The following is a 23,487-nucleotide window of genomic DNA, read 5'->3' as shown; positions in this document are numbered from 1 at the left end:
GGTATGGGAGACCGAACATACCTTCAGTCAGATCTGTTTGCTGTTGTCCAAAGAGCAGAAAAAAACAATATGCTTCTAAATGAAGATAAGTTTGATTTGATCTACTTTGGAAAAGAGGATACTCTGAAATTACCGTATGCTTTTCCCTCAGATGACTCCCTAGTGTCATCCATCAACACCAGAAACCTTGGAGTAATTGTTGATAACATTCTAAGCTGGAGTTCCCATGTATACAGTAAGGCTTACTTGGTCCGCAAGATGTGCTCTTGGATTCTTAGAATTTTCTGGTCTAGAGATGCCTACACCATCATCCTTCTCTACCCTACTTTTGCCTGACCCCACCTTGAATAGTGTTGCCCACTGTGGTCTCTCCATAGAAAGAAACTCATTATGAAAGTGGAAGCACTCCAGAGGGCAACAACAAGAAAGATAGACAGCATGAGAGCCATTGACTATTGGGATCAATTAAAGAAACTCAATCTCTACTCTCTCTAACACCACCGGGAGTGCTATATCATTTGTGTAATGTGGAAAATATTCCGTCAATATTGCACAAATGATGTTGGCATCAATTTTAAAATCCATCCAAAACTTGGCCCCCATGCTATCCACATCCACCCACTACAAAAATCAAACTCAGGACACATAACAACATTATGTCACAACTACTTTACCTCAACCGGTCCAGCTCTCTTTAATGCCATAACAAAATATGTCAAAACGGAAATAGATCTCATAAAATTCAAAAGTTCACTGGACAAATTTCTTCAAAAAATCCCAGACCAAATGCCTACATCTGGATATGTCTCCAACAATAATAACTCTTTGCTAGAGTGGGCCATGGTGCCCTATATATGACTAAAAGACTTTACCAGGTGGTGCTATATAAGTTTGCATGTATGTTTAATGGAAGTGATGAATGGTTGCATAGGCACACATTAAAAAGAGTGGGGAGAACATGGATAGTTGTAACAAACTATTTAAGAAATCGCAAATTCTAAATGTGTTGGTGTATATTATGTAAACTTGCTAATATAAGAGATCATTTGCTAGCCTGTTCATGTGTTTTCTTAAGAAGGTTTTTGGTATTTAGTATATAAATGAGTAGCAGGGAATAGAGTTAAAATCCTTGCTGGTGTAAGCAGTAATATGTATGGTTTATGAGTGTGTGCGTGCGTGCAGTGGAATTGCTTGAAGACATGTATAGTTTATGTAAGATCTTGAGTAGTGTGGTTGCTGTTGATCTGATCATGCAGGTCTATGATCAAAAGTGTTCAAATTATGACAAATTCTTCTTTTTTGCATTGACAGTGTACATCCAGTCTCCCATTATCCAACGTATTCTTTATCTTTCAAGATAGATATGATTTAAAAGAAATATAGCTGCTGTTTCTTGCTGGTTGTCTCAGTGGTTTGTAATGTGTTAGTTAGTTATAGCCAATGTCTTGTGGATGGGTATATAACTTAATGGAATAAAGCGTTAATGAGTTTGGTGGTGGTAGTATGTATATTCGTACTATGTTGTTGATGTCTCTTTTTGAATGCAAGGCATCTTCATTTACATATGATAAATGAGGGAAATATCGACTATAAAAATAAATGACGTGGAGTGCATGGATTATTAGGGTAATCTTGAATCATTCTGGTAGTTTTCATTACCTTGACACAATAAACACTACATAATTTTTTACAATGTGTAAAATACATCATCAACATTATCAAATTGATGGAAGTATTCAGTTTGAAAATGACACCACCACATCTTAATGCAAAGCATCTTATATCAAACTTTTCCATTTCAAATTGTCCTGTTTTGATAATGTAAAACATTATTACGCAGAGCATCAAGGAACTAAAAGATTACATTTAAATTTTATCTGGTAGATTCCTATGAACAAATATCAAACTACCTATGTGTGGACGATTCTACTAACAGTAAGTCTTTATTTAAATGGGAAATGACAGTAACATTTCATGTTCAATAACACTACTAAACTAGATATGATAAACACTACTAAACTACTAAACTAGATATGATGCAAGCTCCTTCCAGCTGAAATATATCTGAAATATGTTTAACCCTTTGATGTTCAGGTTACTCTATTAAATGTAATGCTTTTTCACTCAAATTGTCTTGACTTAATCACGCATTATCTCATAGCTTTGAGGCTTCAATGATGCGATTATTTATTTTTAGAATGTCAATGTAGGTTAGGTGTGAGAGGCTAGATGATATGGCTAGTTCAAATATAAAACATGTAGAATATTTGGGCCAGATATGGCCGGTTTAAACACTAAAGGGTTAAAGGTGACTTGCTTGCACTTACCTGAGTTAGAACTGTGTTAACTTGCACATTGAATGGCAAGCAATTATGAAAAGTACATGAAATAATTTAAACAAAGTTTCTAAATTTATTTCAAAAACCAAACTTATTAGTTTCTTTTTGAATTCTCAGAGCTCAAAATGGTATGTCTCTGGATTCTATAGAAAGCAAATGTCAGATGTTCCGCTTTATCGTAGTTAATCAAAAGGTTTGGAAAATTAACAAGGTGAATAGAGCATTTAGAATTAAGTATCTTCCTGACTGTGAACTCCTGGTCCAGGTAACAGACTTAGATAAAAATGAGGTTGTGTAAATAAAGGTCTAAAAAATGAGAAAACAATAAGAAAAATATTTTCATATTTTGATAATTGCAGATTTGAAACAGAAGATGAAGCAGTCACTCTTGCTAATGCAACATCATATGGACTCGCTGGTAAGTATCTATGTTAAAGAGCAGAGTTTTCTATCTTTCATTCCTAATTAATTGACTCAAAAATGTCATTCCCATTCATTCATTCAGCCCAACAGATCTGGTTCAAAATTCTTCTTTTGTCAGTACTAGTGCTACCTGATGTACAAGGTGTGTCAGGTATAACGTTGATGAAACTTCTCCAGTTGCTTGATATGATGCTTGTAGGTTGTCTATGTTTCATACTCAAATACCAGGAATGTAAGAACACAGGCTCAATTTTTGAGTTTCCTCAAAACAGCACTAACTTTTGCAGTTGTATGATTTGTTTTGGCACCAAGGGTACCAACTCTATTAAGTGTACTTCCAAGATACACAATGTTGTCCACTGCTTTATGTCTTTTACCTCCCATGAAGATGTCAGGCTCCACATATGCTTCCCTGACTTCTTCATATGAATATTGAATCCAAATGCAGGGAAGAACAGAGTAGGTGCTATTATGTCACTCTGTTTGACACTGCTTTCTGCTGAAATTGGTCCTGAAAGTGTCCTATTGAGAAGCCCATTGAGGAGGACACATATATATATGTGCGCATGCACACATGCACACACACACACACACACACACACACACACACATGTATATATACATATGTTTTAACATTAATCAAAGGACATACTAAGTATGTCTACCTGCCGGAAATAACAGTCAAAACTCTTATTTAAATCACCAAAAAAAACTGATGATAAATTACAGAAATGAACCGTTTGCGGACAGACGGGCTAGGACAATCTCTCAACATACATTCAAATAGTTGGACTCATGTGGATCGGTTTCTAGACTGGCATTATAGCCTCATCTTCCTCAGCACGCGTTACCATGATGGAAAGCCACGACCTGTCACGTTGGAGTCTGTGCTGCAACTGATTGGTTTTGCGCCAAAACATGGCACCCACCAGTGTGAAAATAATTTCAATGCAGAGCAAATAATCCAGGAGAAAATATTTGCAAAGATATTATTGACTATTATTATCTAGGGTAACAATTAAAGACGATAATAACAGAATCAATGATATAGGCCAGTGGTTCCCAAATCTTTTTGGGCTGCCACCTCCTTGACACCCAGGCCACATTCCTAGCGCCCCCACCCCAACTAACCATCACAATCTGAATCTGAAGCAGATTCAAAGCAACTGTTTTTCACAAATAAAACTTAACCTTATGAACCTATTATTTTGTTTTTATATGAATCGCCACCCCATTATAGCCCCAATTTTTGCATGAATCGCTACTCCATTATCACCCCACTTTTCTTCAACACTCTCTTGAAAATTCCCCCCACCCCTAGGGGGATGCATTATCACCCACTTTGGGAACCACTGATATAGGCGATTGCAGGCCCAAAAAGCATCAAATAGCTGAAGGATTAAAATTAATCAAAAGACATACTAAGTATGTCTACCTGCTGGAAATAACAGTCAAAACTCTTATTTAAATTGCCAAAAAAACTGATGATAAATTACAGCAATGCAGACTTCAATGCTTTTTCGGCCTGCAATCACCTATACTATTGATTCTGTTATTATCATTTTTAATTGTTACACTAGATAATAATAGAGTCAATAATATCTTTGCAAATATTTTCTCTCGAATTATTTGCTCCGTATTGAAGTTATATACATCATCATCATCGTTTAACGTCCGCTTTCCATGCTAGCATGGGTTGGACGATTTGACTGAGGACTGGTGAAACCGGATGGCAACACCAGGCTCCAGTCTGATTTGGCAGAGTTTCTACAGCTGGATGCCCTTCCTAACGCCAACCACTCAGAGAGTGTAGTGGGTGCTTTTACGTGTCACCCGCACGAAAACGGCCACGCTCGAAATGGTGTCTTTTATGTGCCACCCGCACAAGCCAGTCCAGGGGCACTGGCAACGATCTCGCTCGAAAATCCTACAGGAGCCAGTCAGGCGGTACTGGCAACGGCCACGCTCAAAATGGTGCATCTCATGTGCCACCCACACAAGAACCAGTCCAGGGGCACTGGCAACGATCTTACTTGGCTTGCCGGGTCTTCTCACGCACAGCACATTTCCAAAGGTCTCGGTCCGTAGTCATCGCCTCGGTGAGGCCCAATGTACGAAGGTCTTGCCTCACCACCTCAGCCCAGGTCTTCCTGGGCCTACCTCTTCCACGGGTTCCCTCAACTGTTAGGGTGTGGCACTTTTTCACGCAGCTATCCTCCTCCATTCTCACCACATGTCCATACCAGCGCAATCATCTCTCTTGCACGCCACAACTGATGCTTCTAATGTTCAGCTTTTCTCTCAAGATACTTACACTCTGACGGGTATTCACATTGACATTACACATCCAACGGAGCATACTGGCTTCATTCCTTGCGAGCTTACGTATGTCCTCAGCAGTTACAGCCCATGTTTCACTGCCATGTAGCATTTTCGTACGCATGCGTCATACAGTCTGCCTTTTACTCTGAGTGAGAGTCCCTTTGTCGCCAGCAGGGGTAAGAGCTCTCTAAACTTTGCCCAGGCTATTCTTATTCTAGCAGCTACACTTTCAGTGCACCCACCCCCACTACTAACTTGGTCGCCCAGATAGCGGAAGCTATCGACTACCTCTAGTTTTTCACCCTGGAATGAGATAGAAGTTGTTTCCTGTTTGTTTGCAGTCTTTATTGCACCTGAACATCTGCCACAAACAAAAACTAACTTGCTAGTTAACCTGCCTTTGATGTTGCTGCACCTCTTATGTGTCCATAGCTTGCACCGGGTACATCTTATAGAGTTACTACCTACTCCTTTTCTACATACTGAGCAGGGCCATCTACCTGAAGGGGTTTGTGTTTTATCTACCTTCCTACTTATTAGGATTTTGGTTTTAGCTAGGTTGACTCTAAGGCCCTTCAATTCTAGACCTTGCTTCCACACCTGAAACTTCTCCTCTAGTTCTGATAGTGACTCCGCAATTAGGGCAAGGTCATCAGCATAGAGGAACTCCCAGGGGCAACCTGTCTTGAACTCCTCTGTGATTGCCTGGAGGACTATGGTAAATAATAGGGGGCTGAGGACGGAACCTTGGTGGACCCCTACCTCTACCCGGAATTCATTGCTGTACTCATTTCCAACCCTCACCTTACTGGCAGCATCTCTGTACATGGCTCGCACAGCTCTCACTAACCATTCTTCTATCCCAAGTTTCCTCATTGACCACCAGATAAGGGATCGGGGGACCCTGTCAAAGGCTTTCTCCATGTCAACGAAAGCCAGGTACAGAGGTTTATCCTTAGCTAGGTATTTCTCCTGCAACTGTCTCACTAGAAATAAGGCATCAGTAGTGCTTTTACCTGGCACGAACCCAAACTGCATCTCATCTAAATTGATTCGCTCCCTAATTAGTTGGGCTATGACCCTCTCTGTAACTTTCATAACCTGATCTAACAGCTTGATGCCTCTGTAATTATTTGTATCTAAAGCGTCCCCTTTACCTTTGTAGCAGTTGACTATGATGCTGCTACACCAGTCATTGGGTATGACTCCTTCGTGTATCACCTGGTTCGTAATACGGGTGACTAGGCTATAGCCAACACTGCCAGATATTTTGAGCATCTCTGCAGTGATTCCTGATGGGCCGGGGGCTTTCCCGGTCTTCATACTCTTAATTGCTTTATCTACCCTGGTACTATCAACTCGGATAGCTGGTCCCTCTATTGGGTCGACATACGGCAGGCTCTCTTTCTCCCATTCATTCTCTTTATTATATATATAAAATTTTATAACAGAAATAATAATAGGAATGAAAGCCAAACTGTCATGAAACACAATAATAGCAACAACAGCAATAATAATAATAATAATGATGATAATAATAATAATAATAATAATAATAATAATAATAATAATAATAATAATAATAATAATAACAATATAGCATATGGCAAACTTAAGATAAAATGAAAGAAATAAACATCTCTTGTATAAATAACAAAAATTTCTATAAAAATAGGCCTAATAATAATACTGAATACTTTATTATCTCGTTTGGTAAACAAATTAGCCCAAATTTTCCGAAATTATTTCATTCAGCGATAAATAATCATTTTCATAAAGTTTGCAAGTATTATAAAATCTCCAGCTTGCACTTGGTAAGAATTGCTTTTTCAAATAGAGAGAACATGGCAGAGATAATAGCAATGCAAAATACGAAAAGATTGAATTATTTCTATGATAAGCAGGTTAACTATAACATAAATATATTACCTAATAGTAATGAAACAAGAGGAGTTAACAAATAAAGATAAAAAGGAAAGCGAACCAAGGGAAATAACTTTTGTAAACACCATCCAAGCATATGAACAGGGAAACAAAAATGCTAAAAAGAGCAGCATAGTAAGAGCAAATATCCAAAATTAAAATACTAACCTAAGACATAGAAACAGTGAAATCAGTAATAATAATAATAATAATAATAGAGACGTTAATAATAACCCAAATAATATATTGGAAAGTGATACTAAAATTGTATGTAAATTAGAAGATAAAAGGGGCAGAAAAAACAAAAGAAATAATCAGGGAAGAAGATAAAAAATTGTGATTGCGCAATAAATAGATTATGTTTCTTTGACTTTAACTGCAAAACAAAAGAAGCAGTATACAGGTGCAGGGTAATCTGAGAAGATCAGGTATATCATGGCATTGGTGCTTGCAAAACATATATAAAAAGAATTGCCAACTACAATAACTCATTTACAGACAGCAAAAAGAGAAATAACACTAGTTTAAGTAAACTAATTTGGTCCTTAAAAGTTAATAAAGTATATAAAATTACCTGGGAAATAATTAGTAGAGCCAAAACATACAGTAGAGGAAGCAAATGATGTGAATTGTGTGAGTGGAAGAAATTTACCAAATTCTTACACCAAAATTCAAATTACTCAGCCATAGAAGTGAGAGTGCCATACATTGTATTCACTAAGCTAAACATACATTTCATAAATTTGAATAATTGCATAATATATAATATTAAAATTAGATTTGAAATCAAGTAGACAATAGCAAGTTGAGAAGGTAATTAAATTAAACTCCTAAATAGATTAATCTTTTTCTAGGGATTACAGAACAATTTGAGAATGAAATTAACGATATCCTTAAATTTTAATAAATGTAATTTAATTATAGAATTAGCAAATTAAATAATAGACTTACAGCTCATTACTAACAATATCAACACTCTCAGAGTGGTTGGCATTAGGAAGGGCATCCAGTTGCCAAATCAGATTGGAGCCTGGTGTAGCCATCTGGTTTCACCAGTCCTCAGTCAAATCGTCCAACCCATGCTAGCATGGAAAGCAGACGTTAAACGACAATGATGATGATGATGATCAACAATAATAATAAGAACAGTTGTGGTAGCAATACTAGGGAGAGGGAGAATAATAATAGTAAATAACATACTTAAGGTAACCTGATACTAAGTGTTAATACTATTACTCACCATTTGAGGATGGTCTATATCTGCAGAATACTAAAATTCCCTGGACAGCTAGTTATTCTGTTTTTAACCAGTAGATTTGAAAAGATCACAATCTAGGCTATTTTTTGAACAATGTCAACACCACATGCATTTCAGCTGGACTTGTATTTAATTTAGATTCTATCTAAAAAAATGCAGTTAATTCCATCCTGAAGAAGTGGCAACTAACTATAAATGCTCATAAAGATGCAGATTTTGCAGTGTGCATTACTTTATTACTGCAGAAACATGTGTAGATGCAGAAACGAAAAGAAGTAATTAACTGCTGAATAAAACTGCATATAAATCTCTATTCTCCTTCATTATATGTATAACCGTTCCTTTATGGGGTTAACATATCCTCTAAATAAATATATAAAGAATCCACTTTTCATCGCAAGTCACAATCCAGTCGAGAAACGGGTCATTCTTGTTGCATAAAAGAAGGGAAGACGACACTTCAAAACAGCGTTTTTTGGTTGTCATTCAATTCGTGTGGCACCCATTTCTCAAGTATTTTTGTTTTTCCAATCTCTTTCAAGTGGTTGGAAATTGCCGTATACGTTACATCTAATTCAAAAGCAAGCTCTCGCAGTTGTGCATGGATTGGCTTCTACTCAGGCTCATAGCTGATTGTTGTCAACATCTGATGGCCGACCACTAAGCTTATCATCTTCAAGACTCTCGTCACCACTATGAAATTTCTTGAACCACCATTGTGCTGTACGTTCATTAGTGGTTCCTAGGCCAAACGAGCTATTTCAGCAGCTTTTCGGCCTAGCTTGAATTGGAATAAAAAAATTGTGTGAGTTTGCTTTTTGTCCATGTTGTATTCAACGTTCCGGAAAAAATGACCTAATTATTCAAAAAGAAAAAGAGTAACACAATTAGATAGAGTGAAAAACGGGCTTTAAAATGATATATAAAGTCAAAGTAATTTAACAAAAATTAATTTGAAAATACATCATTTAAAACCAAAATTAAAAATTCTGCAAGAACTTTCTTGACAACCTAATAGATAGATAGATGGATGGTTAAATATACAGATAGACGGACAGATAGAAGGATAGATAGATATATGGAGAGAAAGACAGATAGACAGGCAGAGAGAGAGAGAGAGAGAGAGAGAGAGATGGATAGATAGATAGGATAGATGGATAGATAAATAGATACATAAACAAACACATAGAAGGATAGATAAATGGTGAAATAGAGAGAGAGATAGATGGCTAGATAGATAGATAGATAGTTAGGTAGATAGATAGATACATGGATGGTATCTACTGGTGGTGTGTGATCTGTGTATAGCTTTGTTGCTGGTTCTGGTTCAAGTATAACTTAACATGTGTGAGCACTTTCGGATCTGTAATCCTTCATCAGACCTTCCATGGTGGTTACTACTGGCATTGGTAAAAGGCTCCAGAGGTAGTAAATGAATTTCCAGCCATCAAGCTAATTCCATTACCCTGTTGTCTCTCTGTACTAAATACAGAAGCAGCTTGTCTAATGTTTTTTTTATTTAAACAGCCTACACAAAGCAACTTTTATAAACTAGTTACTACAACAAAATTCAAGAGTGCATTTTGCACCAAAAGCCAATATGAAAGTTTCTCTCATGGTATCTACTGCAGTATATAGTTTGTTCTAACATCCATGTTTAAGTGGGGATAAATATTACCTCTCAGTATTAATACTGCCTCCATTGCTAATATATATTTCACTAATCTATATTTGTGGGAATAGTTTAAGGAATGTTTCCTTTAAGGTTAATATTCAATCACTGAAACACTTCTACTTTGTAGGGTTGAATCTGATCCTTGGCTTGGAGACTCCAATATCTCTAGTCTTCATGTTTTTCAGTCTTATTCACCTCACCATAATCAAACCCCGTTGAGAAAATTCTTTCTGTTCTTAGCAGAGTTTAACACTCAAGAGAAAAAATAATGGGTTCATGAAAGTACTTTAGTGGATACTAAAAATGCAAACTCATGGAAAAGCAGTTTGATGAAATTTCTAAATATCAAAAGCTATCTCACTATTTTACAATGTCAAGTTTGTCAACATCTACAGATGAAACAATTCAACCGAGAACCAATAAAACCAGTGATAACATACAAACTATGGGAGCTCCTAGTACATTCAGTCCACATGCAGATGATGCTTATAGCGATGAACATGAAAGTATTACAGAACAAGAAGAGAGAGAACAGAAATATGACCCCCAAGCAAATTCAGTTATTTCAGAGATTACAATGACCTCACAAACTAGTTCATACAGAGTTGTTTAATGCAAGAAGTCATAAATACCATGGATAAATTCCTTGATTAACAACAGCAAAAATGATATAGATAGAACAGAAAAAAAACATTACATTAAATAAAGACTTAGGGGATTTTAATGTGCTAGTTGTATGTGATTCATGTCTTGCATCTACACTGGAGATTACAAAGAAAGAAAAGAGAGCCTGCCCAGCAGACAAGAACCTTGGTTTGGAGGCTGACATGCTTGCTTCAGAAGTTTCTTTCTGAGCCTTCTAAAGGATGCAGAGGCATCCCTGAGACAATTTTGAATAATTTCCTCATCCAACATGCAATCACTAGAAATGATGTTGCCTTGAATGTGGCTAGTTGTTGCTGTTGTATTGAGAAAGAGGAGAGGAGGAAAGATGGTGTAGTTTTCTGGATATTATCTGTCAACCCCATTCTTCCAAAAGTTTTATTGCTACTTATTTTCCCATCGAATATTGTCTATGTACAATTTAGATATCTCACCTCAGACCTTGAAAACTTCCTCTATTTTGTTTCTTTAAACTAGGCATAGGCAACATTTATAAGAAAGGTGAGCTGCATGAGACATGGCTCATCATCAAGCAGGTTGCACTATTAAAAACCTGAAAGTAATTTTTTGTCAGATAGCCTTGTGGGTCAGAGCTTGCCCATGACTGCTTTAAACTGTACAAAAACACTGTCGATGAATTTTCCTTTCATGAACAACTCATAACTAAATTTTTTGCAAACTTTTCAAATGCTGGACATCATGATTTCTTATCTCTAATGGCAACAATCCATGTATAGCATTGTTAAAGTTGCATTTCTAAGCTTCTAAAGTCAGAAAATATTTCAGCCTTGCTTAATTGTTGGCCTACATATAATACAGGTGTGACTCATATTAATATACCAATCATATATCTGGATGGTGCTGTTGTTATTCACAGAAGTACCCTTGACAACATTTCATTCAACAGTACACTGCAACTCATACTACAATGGCTTCAATTCCTTTCAAATAGCTGGCTGCATCACCTATACAAGTCTATCCAATACATCTGCCTCTACCTATGCTTCATATCTTTACTTTGTCTCTTCCCTGAACACTGATAGGCAACTTTGTCTAATCCTTTTTACCAAGAATTCATGCCTTCTGAAATAAGCTCCCTGCTCATGTTTTTTCATTGGCATCAAACACCAGAAGTTCATGCAGAACACTTATTATGTTAACCTCATTTAAGGAGGAAGGCTTGTAAAGGTCATTGGATTTTCCTTTTTCTCCTTTGGCTGTATAAAATAGAAATATTTCTCCTCTAAATTATGTTTTATAAATGTATATGTGAATGAATATCAAGTGTGAAATAATTTTTTTCAACATAGTATTTTTCTGTTTTCAGGGTACTTCTATTCAACAGACATTTCTCAAATTTGGCGTGTTGCTGAAAAGCTAGAGACTGGGATTGTTGGTGTCAATGAAAGTTTGTTATCTGCTGCTGAATGTCCATTTGGAGGAGTTAAGGAATCAGGTATTGGACGAGAAGGGGGGAAATTTGGTGTTGATGAGTTTTTAGAAATAAAATATGTGTGTATGGGAGGGCTTTAAATGAAAATATTTATAATATAAAAAATGTCCAAAATAGATTTACAAGTGAAATATTTTTATTTTTATCCATTGAATAGGGATCGGATAGCTCTTGATTGATTCTGATTTACAGGAATTGTTGGAGTAAGTGGATGTGAAACCTGATGCCCATTCTAACATTAACCATTCAACAAAATTGGGCATAATACATATTTTCTTAGCTAAACTGAATTTCATAGAATAATGTTCATTGCTAGCAATCTATACAATTATATATTCTGAAATGAAACACAGATGATTTTTGAATCTTGAAATACATATAATTTATAATTAATATCCTTTTTATTTATTCTGTGTATATGAGAAAATAAATGTACTGACTAAATGATACAGGAAATTTCTGTGATGATTTAACTTTCTATAAAAAATTGGACTTGCATTTTCTACATTGATGTTTATCATTTTACTTGATAATGTTAAAGATGCTAATATATTATAAATATAGATATATTGAGAAAATATGGCTTTTTTTTTTATTTGAAATATATTCTCTATAACACTGATCTGATTTGGGTGCAAGGCTTATATTTGTTTTAAGTTTATATTTCATTAGCTCCCGAGAAATAAAAGGCAAAGTTGGCCCTAGTAGGATTTTAACTTGGACATTTTAGAAATAAAAGTTCAACTACTTTAATTTATTTAGTTTCCTGTCTGTTGATTCAATTATAGCAACTATTTTAAGTGTTTTTGTAATATTAGCAAGTTACAAACAAGTCAATGGAGCATTATACTTTGCTCTTTTCCAATTTGTTAAGGTTGCTAAAAACAAACAAAAAAACCATCCAATTTTAGCACATCATCAAGTGATTACACTTAATGACAAATTTTCATTCCACAAATTTAAAACAGACTTATTGAATCAAAACTTTTCACTTCCAAAATACATTTAAATATATTGCTTTTTATAAATTACAAGCAGACAGTTTAGATTCTTTGTCATAGGATGACAAGAGGATTAGGTATAGTTGATATCAGTTTAGTAAAAATTAATAACCTTGTTTTGTAAAGTTTAAATGTTTGCATTCCAAGTAGAATACATACAGCTTACACATAAGTCATGAGTTGTTTATCAACAGTAGAGGAATTATGCAATTCTTTTCTAGAAAATGAACAACATGTGTGTTTTAATGTTGATAATTGAATACCATTTGTGAATATGTTCAAAGTGAAGATTGTTGGTTGTGAATCAGAGTAACAGATCTCTCACTATCTCTTTATGAAATATGTAAATACATATCTACATCTTAGCTCTAAGTGCGCTGGTAAATGATAGGCTAAAGACTGAATACCCAGTTGAGTCTAGCATCAACCATAACAATGTTTCTGAATTTTTTTCTTCATAGTAATCAATATGGTGTATTGATTTTATTTACTGTATTTTTCAAATGAACATATATTGTTGATTCAGTTACATCTACTAACCTAAATGTTTCTGTAATTTTATTAACTATTGTTTTACTGAGACATTAAAACCTGTCCAATTGTTTGATGGGATAGAAGCACTAATCTGTTGTTATATTTTCTATTTTGCTACTTATGAAACTTTTTCAGGGTAGATTTATATTTTATTTGACTGGTAAATATCTTTTTCTTTTGTTATATGTCTAGCAATAAAACCATAGTGACAAAACTTTGTATTTCAATGATAATTATTTTTAAAGACATTAATGTTATTTTTTTCTTTGATTAAAACTATTCTGATGGAAAAACTCAAAAGCTGTTTGTTAATTTGCATTATTACTACAATTAGTGGTAAGCCATCTGACTACAGAAAATCTAATTAAAGGAAATACCAAACTTCCAAATTTATCAAGAAAATTATTACAAATCAAATCAAATTCTAATTTTAAGGGATGCATTAATATTGGCCATATATGACAACTTTTTACAACTTGTAAAAGAAAAATCAAAAGAACAAAAACAAATGAAAACTTTTAATTGTTTACTTAATTAATAACTGTTGGATTGTCAAATGTTAAGCTATTAAGTTTTTCTGTTGTAAAACAAAATATCTTTGTTACTTAGTTATTCATGCCAAAAGATAGATAATATTACATTATTGATATTTTTCTCTTTATATTCTGAGCTCAATTCCTGCTGAGATTGACTTGACCTTTTATTGCTCTGATGATAAAAACGATCAAGTTAAGTACTGGGGTTAAATTCATTATTTACATTCATTCCTCCAAAATGTTAAACTGTGTAATAATGTTAAAAATTGTTATATGTGTCAAATTATCATGAATCAAGTACAATAAAATCAGGAATCATAGGAAATTGGTGGTTGTCTGCATTGGGAAAATTTAATCCTTAAAAATTCATTGAAGGAAAATTTCAATGAGTTGATTACTCAACAATTCAGACACTTGTCTTTCTTTAGAGAGACTATTGTGGCTTTATCAGTTTAGTTACATAAATGCAGACGAGAAGCTGAAAGAAGCGGTGGAGTGATATGGAGAGAAAGATTTGGGGAGAGAGGAGGGAAAAGACAGTGTTAATACTTTTTCAGATCAGTATAGTGAGAAGAGTGAAGGTGCAATGGTCTAGTGGTTAGGGTAGCAGACTTGTAGTCGGAGGATCGCGGTTTCGATTTCCAGACCGGGCGTTGTGACTGTTTATTGAGCGAAAACACCTAAAGCTCCACAAGGCTCCGGCAGGGGATGGTGGCGAACCCTGCTGTACTCTTTCACCACAACTTTCTCTCACTCTTACTTCCTGTTTCTGTTGTGCCTGTAATTCAAAGGGCCAGCCTTGTCACACTGTGTCACGCTGAATATCCCCGAGAACTACGTTAAGGGTATACGTGTCTGTGGAGTGCTCAGCCATTTGCATGTTAATTTCACGAGCAGGCTGTTCCGTTGATCGGATCAACTGGAACCCTCGATGTTGTAAGCGACGGAGTGCCAACAACATAGTGAGAAGACAATGTCGCAGAATATAGTGTAATAAAGTAATATCTGAAATCTGAAGGAACTGGTTGTGCTCTATGATCAAGTTATAGCTATTAAGACACATAGAAACAAAATAACACATAACTTTAAATTGTGACTGCCTGTGAAACAGATAAGTGCAGTTGTGTGTGTGAAAACTGAAAACTGAAAACTGGAGCCATGAAAACTAACTGAAAACTGGAGCCATGAATTAGTAAATTGTTAAAAACAAATCAATAAGGTTTAACACATTTTAAAACTTGAAATTAACCTGCAAAAATAACCTTTAGTTAATTAACATTTGTTTTTGGATGTATTCTTTGTAGTAACAGCAAGTTGTGATAAACAATAATCAGCCAACATAAAAGAGCTCCTCTTTCCTTGGTACCAAGTTTCTATATTCAGAATGTCCTGGTGAAACCTCTTGCCATGCTCATCATTGAGAGCCCCAACATTTGCAGAGAAAGAGCCCAAGAGAGAGTTCAAGAAGCAAATTTTTAGGCTCATATTGCATCCCAAGGCCTTGTATGATGTCTGTAGCTCTTTCATAATGCCAGAATAGTTCTCTGCTCTGTGATTCCCCCAAAACTCTTTGCAAAATTCCTTAAATGACAGCTATGCAGCTTTTACAACATCATTGAGCTCTTCGTCAAACTTTTGGTCTCTCATCAGCTCCCTAATCTGTGGACTAACAAAAATACCTTTCTTGATTTTTACATCACTTACTCATGGAAATTTAGTTTTCAAATTGTTGTGTGGACACGCCCAGTCGATAAGTAGGCTAGTCCAATACGTATAAATAGCTAGACGAAAAGCGTAGAGGAGAGCAGAAGAGCGGGAGAGCAAGACGGAGCCGTCAGTAGTTTATGTTGAATTGTTGCCATTGTAAATTGAATTGTTTGAATTGTTGCCATTGTTGAATTGCTAATTGTTGCTTTGTTTCCCCTTGTGGGAAAATGGAGAAGGAACAGGAGGTAGGCTCAGGTTATGCAGCCACAACGGGCAAAGGAGTAGTCACTACGTTTGTGTAACAGATATTTTGGTTGGATTATATAGTCATTGGTGTTACATTACATTCTATATTCTGTAACTGTCACAATATACTTTTCTAGGCCTGAAAGTTTTGTGGGGAGGGTACCAGTTGATTAGATCGACCTCAGTACACAACTGGTACTTAATTTATTGACCCCAAAAAGACGAAAGGCAAAGTCGACCTCGGTAGAATTTGAATTCAGAACATAAAGACAGACTGTCATAATATACAAACATTTCTCATGGCACTAGTACACTATTTACAGATGCTTACATTTTTTATATTTTTCGTGAATTTTTCACAGGTCCAGCTAGTTATTATTATTATTATTATTATTATTATTATTATTATTATTTTTTAATTTTTTATTAATATTATTTTTATTATTATTATTATTAAGTCAATATGAAGAGCACGATGTCATTGCAATAAATATTTTATTGGTTTGAATGATATTTTGACAGTCTGGTTATTTATGAGTAAGTGACAATGAGCTGGAAAATATAATAATAATAATAATAATAGTGATGATAATAATAATAAATGCTCTGATGCAGTACCAGGCAGTGGCTCTCATGGTTTCTGATGTTAACAGATTGGAAGTGTTATCAGGTACATTGTTTTGTCTTGGTACAAAAGATGGGCTGCAGCAAATATTCTACTCAATACTACAGATTTGCTTGTCAGTTGTTTGACCTTAACTAGTTGAGCATGTCCCTTAGTAGCCGACGATATGTACATCTCTGATCACGAGCAGAAGTAGTACGGGAACATCATAGTCATGTGTTGAAAGAAATTCTTTGAGGTTTGAATAGTTCACATCTGGAAACATGGGTCTTTCGTTCAACATCCTTAACCCTTATTCAGAGTATAACCTCCACCTCACGCATTACATCATTGAGAGGGTAGAAAAGGATCCTGGCATAGATGGAGCCCTGATTAATTTGGATCAGTTAAAAGCTTTTGATAGGATCGATCACCAGTACTTGGAGGCACCAATGCTTCAGAGGCTGAATCGCTACAATGCACAGCGATATCTGTTCGCTTGTCAAAGTGAATGGCTACCTGTCGGAATCGTTTAGCATCGCACGTTCGGTCTGTTAGGGATGCCTACTCTCACCTCTTCTGTATGTGCTGGCTCTCGAGCTATTGCTACGATAGCTGGATGTTTCGAGGGGCATCTCGGGTGAATTAGAATGCAGTAGGTTCGTGTCGGCTTTTGCGAACGATGTCACTGTAATAGTGTCGGTCATCTTGAAAATCGAGGTGATTGGCACTACCTCAAGAAAGTACGATGCGATGACAGGAACAAAAATAAGCCAGAAGTCAGTGGACCAGTAGCTCGGTACCTGGAGAGGCAGGTCCATACCAACCGACTACGTCGTAGGGTGGTGGGCGGAAGGACCGGTTAAATTGCTCGGGTTCTGGTTTGGTCCGGACATCCAGGTGAATAAGTACTGGGTGGGGGGAGTGATGAACAGGGTGACCAGTCTCACCCAGAAATGGACAGAGAGGAAGCTGTCTCTGAAAGGTCGGACGGAGGTGGTGAATGCTTACATCGCTTCTGTAATCTACTACCGCCTGACCGTCGCCCCTCGCCTTACTTCGTGGCTGATCAAGCTGGAACACTTACTCTTCCACTTTCAGTGGAATTGACGTTTTCCGCTCGTCAGACGGTCCATCTGTTGTCAGTAGTCGCTGAGTGGAGGACTGGGCATGCCGTGGCTGTTGACGTACAGACATGTGATGAGGCTACGACATCTCCAGCGTTTCCATAACGGTGAGCAGGTGTAGTCGTCGGACAGGATTTTTTGCAGCTCGTCTCATTGACGGATATACAGTCCTGGTTAATCTTTGCTCCTGTTACCGCATCGTACTCAATTAGGGTAGAGCTAATCACCCTGATTTCCTAGATGTCTGACAATGCGGTCGATGGAAGTTCTACATTGAAATTCTATAGTGGTGGGCAAGAGCAACGACGTCCTCGAAGAAGTTCTGGACGTCGATAAAGATCAATTAATTGGGCTTTTCTGAAAACTTTCGGGCCGGGGTTTATGGATAATTTCCAGAAATCCCTGGCTTGGCAGTGCTACTGGGGAGCTCTGCGTTTCGAAGTTTTGTCAGACGGACCTGTCCGGGATGTGCACAGGACAATGAAACCGTTCTGCGTGCACTCGTCCAGTGTCCGAGCATTGCTGGCGTGTAGGGCCTTGTAGAACAGTTGTCGATGCGTTGTCAGCCGTGTCCATTTTGAGGATCGCTCTGCCGCTTGTTTTTGGCCGTGAAGGGCAGACAGTTTCCCTGTCTGGAGGCTATGGTGGAAGAGGTAGTGAAATGGACGAGGTGGAAAGGACTGAAGACTGGTACTTTCCTCTTCGACCAGGCCATCATCGATTTTTTCATGTTCCACTTGAAACGGAAAGTGAGAGTGGAGATGGAAGTGCTGTTCCACCAGTATTTTTGTTGAAAGGTGGATGAATTTGGCGAGGATGGCCCGTGTGAACGTACGCCTCGAGGCCGGATGGGAAGAGGAAAAGAGAGGTTCCTGTCTGATGTGACCTTGGGGGTCGGGGTGAACAGAATGTGTAGGATTCCTTGGTTGGATCTGGGTGGAACTCCCCCTTTTGATTAAATTTTGTTGTCATTATTTTCATTGTATACAGGTGTTTTTGTGCTAATCACCACCTGTCCTCCGGAATTTCAGGCCTTGTGCCTTTAGTAGAAAGGATTCTTCTTCTTCTTCTTCTTCTTCTTCTTCTTCTTCTTCTTCTTCTTCTTCTTCTTCTTCTTCTTCTTCTTCTCTCCGCTTTAGCAAAGGCAGAGGTACTGTTTTCAGTTGTGTTTGTTTGTTTGTTTGTCCGTGGACAAGATATCTCAAGAACTGCTGGATGGATTCGGATGAAACTTTCAGGGATGTTTGGCCTCGTGACTGGCATGAACTGATTAGATTTTGGGATCGATCTGGTACCGGACAAGGATTCTGGATTATTTTTTTTACTTAATTTTTGAGAGCGATCGGTTTTATTTTTAGTATTCTCGTTTGCGAGAGCAGTCGAGTGTATTTCAGATATTCTCTGTCTGGCATGCTCTCTTTGTATTTCATTTTTGATCTTTTCTCCTATTACGTGCTTCATCACCTGTTCTTTTATTATACCATCTGGGAATGTGTACAGAAAGCTTCTCAGTGGCTAGTGATCAATAAAGTACATGATGATATCTTACCCAACCAGTTTGGTGTTAGTGTCAGATATGTTTGTAAGGCCGCAGCATATGTTGTCCTATGTTTTTTTAAAATCAAATTGTATGTCGATCCGAATGTAATGTTAAAAAGAGTGATAAAAAGAACTTTTGGTTTTGGGAGAGGCCTTCGGATTGTTCTTTTGAAAAACAATTGAAAAAGTGATATCTGCTCTAATACTGTTCTCAGAGATTATGTACCATTGGGCGATGTTTCCACAACTCCCAGTATTCTGTCAAGTGACAAGTTTCATGATTGTAGGAAATGACATCATATCAAGCCGTCTACCGGTATGTGATATTTTTTGGAATCCTCTATTCGCCATGACCATAGATAACATTGTTTAAGAAGTTTCATCGGAATTGAGCATCTCGTACTTAATGCGCCATTGGATGGAATGCTGATGATCTGGATCGAGTGGTTAAAATTTTCAGTTCATTTAGATTTTAAATGACGCGAAATGCGAATTGTTAACAGCTAAATAGACGTTATTTCAATCCAATTTTCTGTCAATTCATTTTCCAAAGCTAATTAATTGTATTTTACTCAGAGACTCTATTGCACTATTTTTCACCTGAAAAGCAAGCAAATTTAGAGCAGCTGAATAATTTCAAAAGACTTGGAACCCTACTCAACTTTGCGTCTGCATTTCTTTCGAGTATGTTATTACCTTTGTGGAGGCGCAATGGCCCAGTGGTTAGGGCAGCGGACTCGCGGTCAAAGGATCGTGGTTTCGATTCCAAGACCGGGCGTTGTGTGTGTTTATTGAGCGAAAATACCTAAAAGCTTCACGAGGCTCCTGCAGGGGGTGGTGGCGACTCCAGTTGTACTCTTTCGCCCCAACTTTCTCTCACTCTTTCTTTCTGTTTCTTGAGTAACGTTGCGATGGATTGGCGTCCCGTCCAGCTGGGGGGGGGGGGGGAACACATACGCCATAGAAACCGGGAAACCGGGCCCATGAGCCTGGCTAGGCTTGAAAAGGGCGCATAAAAAATAATGTTATTACCTTTAAGCTGAGTGTACAATCTGAAAGATTTTGATTGCATCATTCAAGATTCCCTATTAGCAATTTGTAGCACAAAACTTACGGATGTTTACTAGTCCCAAGCAAGCTGTCGCATTTATTTCGTGGGCATGGGAACTAAAAAAGCGCCTGACTTCGCTTCTTAACCTTTTAAGCATCAGTTCTACCTACGATTGTTTCGATGCCCTCTCCTTTAGTTGCTCTGCAAATATCAAGGGATCCAGACGCAGCTATTCATTTGTGATCTCATGATCTTCCCAATCTGAAAAAGAAGAATTCTCAGACTGATTGGTAAATATTCTCTGACTCAATTATATAGATCAATGGGATAGAAGTCACCCTTTTATTGTCAAATTCATGTGAGAATGAGTGCATGCATTTCCTAGTACTTGTTTGGAGAATTTGCTTTACAATGAGGACCTGTACATTTGTTTGGTCCACTGAAACTAACATAAGAGTTTCACTGTACCTTGTAAAACAGCAACAAGAGAGGTAAGCCCTGTTCATTGTGCAACAGCATGAGTCAAGTGAATTCCATCAAAAATCATAACAAACGTTATGATTTACATGGAAGGTGGGACGTGTAGAGATTCCCATTTGGTGTACACAGCAGAATGCACGGTTTGATTTATGTTGGTTGCACAACAGAACAATTAAACAAAAGATTCAATGGGCACAGATTCGACGTCAGGCACAATAACAGTAGTTCGACAGAACTTGCCGAACATTTTACATCAAACGGCTGCAATTTTGAAAAAGACTTGAAAGTGCATATTCTCAGAAAATATTCTGAATCTACTACACTTTCAATACTCAAAATGTATGGGGAGAAATATGTTTGTGAGTTATTGACATCACGCCCTGGAGGAATGAATAAAATGACATGACAATTTCATCATATTTACACAAAACTGTTTGATTAAATATTCTTCTTTTTCCTTTTCTTTTTTCTTTTCTTTTTTCTCCTTTTTTTCTTTCTTTTTGCCTGTTGTAAACTAGAAAATTGAAGACTGATGATGTCATTCCATCAATGTGGGAACGCTGGTTGCCCTCGTTCATGTTTTTGTTTTGAATTTCTATAATTTTGAATTTCTATGTATCACTTTTCATTTAAAACTCGACAAAGACAGGCTAGCTGTCAAAATATCGTTCAATCAATAAAATATTTATAGCAATCGCATAGCACTCTTCGTATTGTCTATTATTATTATTATTATTATTATTATTATTATTATTATTATTATTGTTATTGTTGTTGTTGTTGTTGTTGTTGTTGCATTCTGTATATCGTACTTAACATGGATATATTGTAAGAAAATACTGTGGGAATTGTCTTGAGAAAACATTTCGTAAAAACGTTTATTACTAAAAAGCACAGAAATATCAGTCGTAGACGGAAAGCACTCTCCAATCTTTACGCGTAGTAACATAAGAGATCTATTCCCCAGTTGATCTGACTTTACAAAAGCCTTATTTGTTTTTACTTGTAGTGGGGAGGAATAAAGATGTTGGAAAAAGTTACTGGAGTTGTCTCTATTAGTTCAGAGATGCTGGGAGTGAATACAATAGGACAATAATTGGCAGGGTCAAATGTGTTGCGCTTCATGGGAATGAGACACATTTGTATTTACAAAGATCATGATACATCCCAATGGATATATCCCACTATATGATATATCCCGATAGAGAAAAAGTGAAATCGAAGCGCTTAGTGAAGATAAGAGTGAGCTCTAGCGCGCGTTGTTTGGAAGGAAAATTATCATACCAGAAGCCTTGCTGACGTGCAACGACTGTAGGTGTTTTCGCACTTGACGTGATTATATAGATGGAAAGGAGACTTTCTCTGCGTGAGTACTTTTTTTCAGAAACATCATAGTTTAGAAGAGAAAAAGAGGATTCTTCAAAGTTCGAAGAGATTCTTTTAGAAAGAGACGATAAGGGTCAGCTGCAGTTTGGAAAACAAGAGTACTTAAGGTGTATAATTGCAAGGCGAAAGCGAAAAGGGAAGTCGCGGTTTCGCCTCGGAGGAGGCTAGAGGTTGTGTAAAAGTTTAAGGAAAAGGAATCTACGGTTTCATCTCACAGCGGGAGTGAGATGGCCGTCTCATTTGCATTATAAATTATTCATTTCACATTCATCCTTCATATGTTTTATGTTCCCGCATGTCTTTGTATGTCCCCTCTGTAATTAGGTCTTGTGCCTGTAATAAAGATTTCATCTTAGGATGCCTCCGTGCATCTTAGGATGCACGGAGGCATCCTAAAAGATTTCGTTGAACGACTGGAAGAAATTGAACTGCTAGGTAAAATTTGGTTTGAAGAAAGTGTAGGATGTAGAAGTACATGTCTGCAAAAATGTTTTCAGTCATCCGCATACGATTCACCCGATCAGGAGTGAATTACACGAGTTGCAGGGATAGTTAGTATAGAACTGGTGGAGTTTTTATTAGTCAGATGATTTGAAGTGTAATAGGGTTCAAGAGTGGTGGAAGTTGCGTCTTCTGTGGGCGTGGAGGAAATTAGTAATAATGGTACACCCCACCCACGTGACGAGTGGAATGGGGGTCGTACAGTGCCAGGTAGAAACATCCTATCGACGACTTCGGAATATAACAATATCTGTCAGAGCGACAACCGTCGTACGAATACAGATACAACAGTGGCAAAAGACCGCTCTATAATAGTAATGTGTAGTCGAGATAAGGCAGTAGTTGGACAACCCGCAAAATTAAAGAATATAACGGCTTGATAAAGGTTGTATTTAGACATAACAGCAGGAAATGCAATTAATTTCTCTCTGATAATTCCATGACCTTACTGATATCTTATGTCAGAAATACAGGCCTGTGTTATTTAACATCGGTTTAGTTCTATTATCAATAAAACATGAAAGCTTTCAAATTTTGTATCTTAACCGCTTTCAAGAATTGGTTTGAGTGTTTAGTATGCTTCGAGGGCTCACTACAAAGTTTCAACTTCTTTTGAGAAATTGCAGCTAGCATATCGGTTATTTTTCTAGACTTCAAATGACTACCAGTTTCTTCTTCATCGAATGTCACCCGAACTTCAAAGCCATAATAATTGTAAT

The 23,487-nt window shown here is 37.0% G+C and overlaps 1 protein-coding gene across 9 annotated transcripts in view; it reads left to right on the top strand.

Moving 5' to 3' along the window:
• Window positions 1-13,891, top strand: part of LOC106879957 (succinate-semialdehyde dehydrogenase, mitochondrial) — a 65,541-nt gene extending 51,650 nt beyond the window's left edge. For all 9 annotated transcript variants that reach the window (XM_052966516.2, XM_089348915.1, XM_089348913.1 and 6 more), the window contains 2 exons: window positions 2,699-2,757; window positions 11,931-13,891. In XM_052966516.2, coding sequence (XP_052822476.1) covers window positions 2,699-2,757; window positions 11,931-12,136 — 265 coding nt within the window. In that variant the 3' untranslated portion in view covers window positions 12,137-13,891. The remainder of the gene's footprint in view (window positions 1-2,698; window positions 2,758-11,930) is intronic.
• The last annotated feature ends 9,596 nt before the right edge of the window (window positions 13,892-23,487 follow it).

The sequence above is a fragment of the Octopus bimaculoides genome, chromosome 3 (assembly GCF_046866305.1).
Source record: "Octopus bimaculoides isolate indiv1 chromosome 3, ASM4686630v1, whole genome shotgun sequence".
Lineage (NCBI taxonomy): Eukaryota > Metazoa > Mollusca > Cephalopoda > Octopoda > Octopodidae > Octopus > Octopus bimaculoides.
The sequence above is the reverse complement of the archived record's forward strand: the minus strand, read 5'-3'. Positions and strand labels throughout refer to the sequence as shown.